At 41.1% G+C, this 9,718-nt stretch overlaps 1 protein-coding gene across 2 annotated transcripts in view; it reads right to left on the bottom strand.

Annotated features, from left to right (window-relative positions):
- The window catches only part of PIWIL2 (piwi like RNA-mediated gene silencing 2), a 47,185-nt gene that overhangs the window by 8,953 nt on the left and 28,514 nt on the right, over nucleotides 1-9,718 (bottom strand). For both annotated transcript variants that reach the window (XM_003793976.3, XM_023515577.1), the window contains exons 16-19: nucleotides 9,271-9,372; nucleotides 7,534-7,650; nucleotides 6,334-6,422; nucleotides 5,160-5,265 (exon numbers count right to left, since the gene is read on the bottom strand). In XM_003793976.3, the coding sequence (XP_003794024.1) occupies nucleotides 5,160-5,265; nucleotides 6,334-6,422; nucleotides 7,534-7,650; nucleotides 9,271-9,372 (414 nt within the window). The remainder of the gene's footprint in view (nucleotides 1-5,159; nucleotides 5,266-6,333; nucleotides 6,423-7,533; nucleotides 7,651-9,270; nucleotides 9,373-9,718) is intronic.

Genomic DNA, 9,718 nt, shown 5'->3' on the forward strand with positions numbered 1-9,718 from the left:
TCATTGTTGTTTGGCAGGCCAGGCTGGATTCAAACCCGCCAGCTCAGGTGTATGTGGCTGGCACCTCAGCCGCTTGAGCCCTAGGTGCCAAGCCTTTATATGCTTTTTGATACTATTGTAGGTTGAACTGTATGCTCCAAAAAGTTATACTCAGGTCCTAATCTCCAGTACTTGCTAATGTGATCTTATTTGGAAAGAGTCTTTGCAGAAACACTCAAGTTAATATAAGATCACACTTGATAAGGGTGGGCTCTAAATCCAAGGACTGGAGTCCTCCTAGGAAGACAGAGGTACAGAGACAGACACACAGGGAAGAAGGTGATGCAACCACAGACACTGTGATGCTGTTTCCAGCCAAAGAATGGCAAGATTACTTGCCACCACCAGGAGATTTGTTCACAAAACGACAAAATTACCTAACAACGCATCTCTGAGAATGTATCCCCACTGTTAAGTGACACATACTATATTTGATTATTTAAAATTATATGCAATAGGCTGGGCATGAAGGCGCATGCCTGCAATCTCAGTACCTTGAGAGGCTCAGGCAGGAGCATCTCTTTAGACCAGGAGTTCAAGACCAGTCTGGGAAAGGAGTTTCTCAGTGAAACACCCATCTCTACAAAAATTTAAAAATCAGCTGGGTGTGGTGGTATGCACCTGTAGTCCTAGTTTCATGGGAAGCTGAAGCAGGAAGATCACTTGGCTTGGGCCTAGGAGTTCAAAGTTACAGTGAGCTGTGATGACACCATTGCTCTCCGGCCTGGGTGGCGGGGCAAGCCCCCATCTCTTAAAAAGATAAAAAATAAATACAATTATACATGGCGTATGTAAATACACATACCCTCTTGATGAAAATAAAAAATTATTTTTCAAAGTACAAAAATTATCCAAGTATTGCTATCTCATGATTTCTCTCAACCTACTACAATCAGGACTCCATCCTTGAGACCTCCCTCTCCATGCTTACAAATTCAACAGTTATTTCTCTGTTATGATCTTATCAAGACTAAATTACAGTATCTATAAGGGCTGACCCTGCCCCCTTTCACAACACTTCCTTCTACCAGCTTCTGTGAGATCACTCTCTCCTGGAATTTCTTCCTCCTCACTGACTCCTCTTTTTCACTCCTACCTGCAAATTCTTCCTCATCTGCTCAACCTCTAAATAGTTAAGTGTCTAGGTCCTGGGCTGCCTTTTCTTTATCCCGGTATTCTCTGGGGTGAATGCATCTTTACCAAAGGCTCTAAATACCACCTATACCCTGATGGTTCCAAATCTTTACCTCTAGCCCTGACCTCCCCAGAATTCCACATTGACCTACTTCATGGTCCTATGCAGATATCAAATAAGCATATCAAATTTAATAAATCAAAATACAAACTCTTGATATTTTTAGTCTTCCCTTTTTCTCAGAAGACTGAGCAGTTGTTCCAGCCAAACATTTCACAAATTATTGTTCTTATCCCACTCATATCTACATCCCTGCTACCTCAAAAACCAACTCCAAATCCATACTTTTCTTTCTCTCTCTCTTCATTCAAGCTACCACCTCTCACCTAAACTCAAAAGCAGAATAAAATCCAGGTTTGGAGAGGCAAACATAATATGAGCACTTCTCCTTGTGAACTGGACTTCAGCCATACTGGCCCTTCCCCTAGTCCCTTCAACACACCACACCCAGCGTAGGCACCTTAACAGCATTAAACTGACAGCCATTCCATCTCCTGAATACCTCTCTTCACATGGCTGGTTCCTGCTTGTCATTCAAATCTTAGCTTTAAATGTCACCCTATTTAAATAAGACCCTCCATGACTATCCAATCTAAAATGACAATCTAGTCATTTCTCTTGCCATATCACTTTTCAAATTTACCAAACATAATATTTTTAAAAATCTACACTCATATTAATTTGGAGACAAGGTCTCATTTTGTTGCCTGGATATGAGGGCAGTGGCATGATTATGGCTCACTGTAACATCAAATCATCCTCCTGTCACAGCCTCTCAAGTAGCTGGGACTACAGACATATGTGCCACCATGCTCAGCTAATTTTTTCTGTTTTTTATAGAGACAGGGGTCTTGCTATGTTGCTCAGGCTGGTCTTAAACTCCTGAACTCACGTGATCCTCCCACCTCAGCCTCCTAAACTACTAGGATTACAAATGTGAGCCACAGCTCTTGGTCATTACACTCATTATTTTAAAATCTAGATCTTACATGACATTGCTATATAATATACCGATAACTACATAAACAAGAAGACAATCTTCCCCAATAGAATGTGAGCCACATAAGGGCTCAGGCCTCGTCTGCTTTGTTCACTGTTGTTATTCTAGTCTCTAAAACAGTGTCTGGTGCATAGTAATTGCTCAGTAAATAGTTATTTAACAAATGAATATCTACTGCATGCTCCAAAAAAAAGAAAAGGCTGGTAGTAAAGCAACACTTCAAGATTCAGCTGGATGTTAGGAGAAGACCCAGATGCCTGGGTTGCAGATACAAGAGTAATCACAATCTGAGATTGTTTTAAGAAAAGTGTAATCTGGCCAGGGGCGGTGGCTCACGCCTGTAATCCTAGCACTCTGGGAGGCCAAGGCAGGTGGATCTACTAAAAATAGAAAAACTGAGGGCACCTCATCTCTTGAGCCCAAGGGTTGAGGTTACTGTGAACTATGACGCGCCACAGCCCAAGGGTGACAGCTTGAGACTCTTTAAGGAAAAGACTAAGGATATTTAGAAGAATTTTATTATTGAACACAAGCCCAGGGGACAAATGAAAGATTTATTTGGAAAAGATGAGAAAAGATGGGCTTCAGACTAACTGTAAATGGGGCTGAAAAGAAGGTAATTTGGAGGTGATGGAACTTCTGGTGCTACTGTCACTCTCAGGGGAAGACAAAATTGGGGAGTCTAGATATAATCAAAACCTATGAAAACCAACAGTAAATTTGTTTTGAGGCCACTGAGGAATCAGGAGATTCTCTGGGAGAGACATGATCAAAATAGTTAAATATTTAACTATTTATTTAGATGCAGAACAGCTAGGGAAATGGCAAAAGTTGGCACAGAACAATGGCAATATTGAGGACCTGAATCAAATGAGACCTTTGATTCAGAGAATAAATGAGCAGGCGGTGCCTGTGGCTCAAAGGAGTAGGGCGCCAGCCCCATATGCCAGAGGTGGTGGGTTCAACTCAGCCCTGGCCAAAAACTGCAACAACAACAACAAAAAAAGATTACATGAGCTAGTTTTACTTTAAATTTAGAATTAAACATATAATTATTTTATCTTTCACCTAGTTCAATTGGGGTTTAATAAATAACACTCAAGTTCACAGGTCAGGTTAAAAAAACAAAACAAACTTTGATTTACAACAGAGCCATGGTATTAGAATAGGGATTTACATTTACAGAACAAATGTAAAATTTGTATTTAGTCAAAAGGCGACACTTAACGACCTAGAAGGCCACATATTCCCCACCCCTGTACCAGAAATTCAATGTAATTCACCCAGGAAAATGTCAGCTATGTGGAAGGCACTGGAAAGGATAGATAGAAAAGGAATCAAGATAGCCCCTATGCTTGTGGCAGATTGCAATTTCCAAAAATAAGACATAGCAGTAGCTCTAGTCTTGAATATTTTTCCAGAACATTGCCACCCCTGGATTAAAGGGAGAATCTATTTCCCTTCTCCTTGAATCTGGTGGGACTTTTTAACTAACTTGGCAATTTAAATGCAACAGAAGTGCTACTGTCTTCCATGGCTAAGCCATAAAAGGAGACATGACTTCTATCTGGTTCCCTGGGTCTCATGGCATGTTCCCGCTTTGAATCCAGCCACCATGCTGTGAGGAAGCCAAATAGCTCACGTGGGAAGACCACACAATGAAGCCCATATAGGGAAGAACTGCAGCCCACTGAGCCTGATTCCCAGTTCCTGATCATGAACATCATACATGCTTATTGTATGCCACTAAGTTTTAGGGTAATTTGTTACACAGCCACCAATACCAAACAGTGTTAAAGTAATTTACAACCCAGTAGGGGAGAGAAAGGAAGATACAAATAGTAATATAAGGCAGGACTTGATACTGCTACAGACTATAGACAAAGGGTCTTGGGAGAGGAGCATAAAGAAATAATTCTTGTGGGCAGTGCCTGTGGCTCAAGGGAGTAGGGCACCAGCCCCATATGCTGGAGGTGGTGGGTTCAAAGCCAGCCCTGGCCAAAAACTGAAAGAAAAAAAAAAGAAAACAAATAATTCTTGCTAGGGGAGGGAGTGGCAAGGGAAAAATAGGAAATGCTTCATAGTGAGGTTCTGGAAGACAGGTCAGACTTCAAAGGAAAACAGTAACAATAAAAAGAAAAGGAAAATCTGCAGAAGTTGGTGACAAAGTAACACAACATATGGACCTTCTTGGAGACAAAAATTCAACTTGTGTAAAAAGACATAATCTCTAATACTATCAGAGATTATGAACGCCATTCAACTATTTGTAGGACACTGTACCAAACATTACTCTATAAAGAGATAAGGTACAGTTCTAGAAAGCAATCATGTGAAATTATTGAAGTCCTTGGTGTTTAACCACTATGCAAAGGTTAGGGCCTAATCCCAACTCTAAGAAATGAAAGCCTCTTATTAGTGCTTCGTTTGATGTACTGGCCAAGGCAGAAATCAGTACCTTGCCTGCTCATGGTTCCATACCATTATCAGATTAATGACAGCAATTCTCCAGGAGTAGCATTCTTTGGAGTTCTAGAAGTGATTTAGAGGGAGGCACTTGTCATGAACCAAAATGAAAAGAGCCAGTGCCTAATGACAGTCATAAAAAGCTGAGTAAATTCATAATCTACTTTAATTGCTGAAATTTACTCCCAACTACCTTGATAAGGGCACGAAGATTATGTCTATAGGCATCAGGCTGCTGACCTAGAAAATAATTACTACTTAACAAACCAAATTAAGATATTTAGCTCTTTGAGCTGATCTGTATAAGCAGAAGCCTGAAAGGAGTAACTATGAGCTTGTTAGGCTGTGACAATTTAAGAGACTTACTTTTGACTGGGGACTCCTCCCACTACATCAGATTCCCGGTTAATGTGTTCACATGGGTAGTTTTTCAAAACCCAGAATTTCTATTCTCCTTACCTCATAAAACTTCTTTAAGGAGCCCACCAAGCACAGCTTTAGGCTATCCACAATCTCCTGATGAGGCATCTGGAACACCACTCGTGAATACCATTTTGTGAGGGTGCTGGGGCAGGAGTGGGGGCATAGAGAAAGAGAGAGAGATAAGGATGAACACATACTCACAGAGGCAGGCCTGTGGTCTGAATGTCAGCACACACAGTCTTCTCTGTCAGTCAATACAATATACATCTAAATGAACTTAAGGTATATGTAAGAACAGGTACTGATGTGGGAAAAAGATATGTTTAAGCCAAATACAGAATGCAAAAATACATATATAACTGGATATTGCTATAAAACTGCTCCAATAGAAAAAATTTAATAACTTTGACATCCACCAAGAGAGGATTAGTTAAATAAATAGTGATATAGTGGGCAATCAATTTTGTGTAGCAGATAACAAGAATTAGTTGAGATCTGTACTATTATGGGAAAATGTATACACACACACATATATATAAAAAATATGTATGTGTTAATATGCATAAGAGAGAAACTGAGCATATACGTATCAAACTTTTAGCAATAAAAGATGAGCCATGAGGAACTTTTACTTTTTAAATTTATACAGATATGTAAAATGAGTACCCTTATTTTTATAATCAGAACAAAAAATATTTCATGTCCTAGGAGTAAAAAGTCAATAAGAAAACATAGTCCCTATCCTTGAAAGATGTTACAGTGCAACTGGGAAGAAAATTTGTACCTATGACAACTTTGGTAAATAGGTTGCATAAACAAATATCATAGGAGGCTCGAGGAGGAAGGAGTTTAAAACTCTTTACACTACAATATATAATACTAAAAATACTTGCTGGATTTACAATAAGATAAGAGGCTGGGCGAGGTGGTTGACAGCTGTAATCCTAGCACACTGGGAGGCTGAGGCAGGAGATTGCTTGTGTTCATGAGTTTGAGACCTCCCTGAGCAATAGCAAGACCTCCTGTCTACTAAAAATAGAAAAATGAGCTGGGTGTTGTGGCAGGTACCTGTAGTCCCAGCTACTCAGGAGCTGAGGTAGGAGGATCGCTTGAACCCAGGAATTTGAGGTTGGGTAACAGAGTGAGACTCTTGTCTTGAAAAACATATATATAATAATAGGCATAAAATGACACTGTGAGTAGAACTTACAGATTGATGCTTGCAACGAAGCCAACCACGGAGCGCATGCCTCTGCTGGGGTCGTGGTAAACATCCATCCCAATCACCATTAATTGTTTCTAAGTTAGAAAACAAAAACAAAAAGCAAACCTCAAACCCAAGCAATTTATTACTCCATTTTTAATCTTAACCCCAAATGAACCTACCCCTACATATAAAAATAAGTTCTGAGAAAGAAAAAGATAAAATCAACTTGGCAATTTTTAAACACAATGAAGAAAGTGAGAGATCTAGATCAATGATCAGCAAAATTTTTCTGTAAAAGGACTAAGGAAGTATCTTAGACTTTGTGAGCCATCTGGTCTCTGCAGGAACCACAGGGTGAGCATCCCAGATCTAAAAATCCAAAATCATGCAAGATCTAAAACTTTCTTTTTTTTTTTGAGACAGACTCTTCTCTTGTCACCCTGGGTAGAGTGCTGCGGCGTCACAGCTCACAGCAACCTCCAACTCTCAGGCTCAAGTGATTCTCTTGCCTCAGCCTCCCAAGTAGCTGGGACTACAGGTGCCCGCCACAACACCCAGCTATTCTTTAGGGACGGGTCTCACTCTGGCTCAGGCTGGCCTTGAACCTAAGCTCAGGCAATCCACCCACCTCGGCCTCCCAGAATGCTGGGATTACAGGCGTGAGCCACTGCACTCGGCCTAAGATCTGAAACTTACAGAGTGCCAACATGATGCTCAAGGGGAATGTTCATTGACGCATTTCAGTTTTCAGATTTTCATATTTGGGATGCTTAACCAGCTCCAGTATAATGCTAATATTCCAAAATTTAAAAAAAAGTCAAAAATACTTCTGGTCCCAAGCATTTCAGATGAAGGGTACTCAATCTGTATCCTATTTTGCCTTTATAACACAAAAGCAGCCACAGACATGTACAATAAGGAGTGTGGTGGTGTTCCAGTGAAATTGTGTTTAAAGACACTGAACACTGAGTATCAAACTTTTCACATATCATGAAATAGTGCTCTTATTTTTATCTTTTTTACCATTTAAAAATGTAAAAACCCTTCTTAATTCATCGGCTGTCCCAAAACAGGCAGCAAGCCACTCAGACCAGTAAACATTAAGAATGGGAAGGATAACCAGACGAGGAAAACTGGTTAACAGGATAATAGGTAGATAGGATTCTCTAGAGAGCCGACATGAATGAAGACAGCATCACTCACCAGAGGAATATCCACTCCCCAGAGCTCACCACCCAATTTACAGTTAATCTGAAGCAAAATTTTCTGGGCCACACTCCGAAGCCTGGTGGGCTGACCAATGGTTCGAACATTGATGACCTACAATGAAGGGACCAAAAGGTATGGGGGAAAGCAGGACCCTATCAGCCTCATAGCAAATGCAAGCACTTCTAAAGCAAATACATTTGTTTAAGAAATGTGAGTTGGAGGGTGATTGGTGGGGTCACCTCTATGGTTTATCCTACAAGGGTACAAATGAATCTTTCTAAAAGCAGAGTATGAATGTCTTAACTCAATAACTAAGAAAATGACATGAAGGCCACTTTAACCAGTTTGATGAGAGTATTTCAAAATGTATGTGAAAACATCACACTGTACCCTATGATTGCATTAATGTACCCAGCTATGATTTAATTTAAAAAAATCTAAAAAAAAAAAAAAGAAATGTGAGTTGGAAAATTAACACTTTCTACATTAATAGTTCTAAGATTTCTAGCATACATGCACATAGGCAAAGTAGAACACACACACAGCCAAAACACAGCCCAAAAAGTGAAAACTTACTTTTTTTTTTTTTTTTGGTGACAGAGCCTCAAGCTGTCCCTCTGGGTAGAGTGCCATGGCATCACAGCTCACAGCAACCTCCAACTCCTGGGCTAAAGTGAGTCTCCTGCCTCCGCCTCCCAAGTAGCTGGGACCACAGGCACCTGCCACAATGCCCGGCTGTTTTTTGGTTGCAGCCGTCATTGTTTGGTGGCCCAGGCTAGATTCAAACCTGCCACCTTAGGTGTATGTGGCTGGCACCTTAGCCACTTGAGCCACAGGCACCAAGCCTAAAAAAGTGAAAACTTTCAAAAAGATCTTACGTAGAGTGGAACATTTTTTTAACTCCTATAGGAAAAACAGCTTTCCCCTTTCAGAACAAAGCCTATACCCTAAAAACCCTGTAATGTCAAACTACCTGGTGACTGAGCCTCTGAACAAGCAAAACTGCTCCTCTAGGAGCCTAAAGACAGCATTTATGAAGAGGGAGCTGCTCCTTGCTGGGTATCTCTAAGCAGGGGCACTTTCACCAGAAGGCTCTGCACATACTGGTTTCTAACAGCTACTTTAGTCATTTTTTTTTTTTGGAGACAAAGTCTCATTTTGTCATCTCCAGAAGAGTGCTGTGGCGTCATAGCTCATAGCAACCTCAAACTCTTGGGCTCAAGAGCTTCTCTTGCCTCAGCTTCTCAAGTAGCTGGGACTATAGGTACCCTCCACAATGTCCAGTTATTTTTTTTTTTTTTTAGAGACAGAGTTTCACTTTGTCACCCTCGATAGAGTGCTGTGGCATCACAGCTCACAGCAAGTTCCACAGCTCTTGGGCTTAGGCAATTCTCTTGCCTCAGCCTCCCAAGTAGCTGGGACTACAGGCATCCACCACAACGCCTGGCTAATTTTTGCTGCAGTTTGGCCGGGGCTGGGTTTGAACCCATCACCCTCAACCAGCGCCCTACACACTGAGCCACAGGCACCACCCGCCCAGCTATTTTTTAGAGATGAGGTCTCACTCTAGCTCAGGTGTCGAGCTCACGAGGGCCTCCCAGAATGCTGGGATTATAGGTGTAAGCATGTCCGGCCACTATTTTAGTCTTTTTTGAACACACGTCCCCCTTTTTCAAGTCTCAGGGGAGGTAGGAGGTGTCATCTGTGCCTCCTGTCCCAAATCTCACTCACCTGGGAGGGCACAGGGGACTGAACACAGCACAGCTTCTTGATGGCCCCATAGAGATCATCACGTGTGCCCATGATGATGCAAACAACCATCTGTATCTTCCCCTTGGGGAGATAAAGAATATATAAGCCAGACTTTGGAACTCTTTGGGGACTTTTTATGGGACTCTAGCTGGGGACAGTCTGTAAAACCATAGGACCTGAAAAGTAGACAGGGAAATAGAGCAGACATCCAACCAGAAAAAGGCCCTTGAATTTGAATTAGCATTTGTTTGGCTCTGGGCTGCTCTGCATGGATAGGCAATATTACTATTAATTATCTACAGCTGACCCTGACACTGACTATTTATTTATCAGGAGACTTTAGATGTCTGGAAAAGATCAGACTTGAAAATATGCAAAGTTTAATGTATGTTACTTAGTGTTTCAATTTTCTTTTTTTTTTTTTTTT

The sequence above is a fragment of the Otolemur garnettii genome, unplaced genomic scaffold, assembly GCF_000181295.1.
Source record: "Otolemur garnettii isolate 467f Iridium unplaced genomic scaffold, OtoGar3 scaffold00074, whole genome shotgun sequence".
Taxonomy (NCBI): Eukaryota; Metazoa; Chordata; class Mammalia; order Primates; family Galagidae; genus Otolemur; species Otolemur garnettii.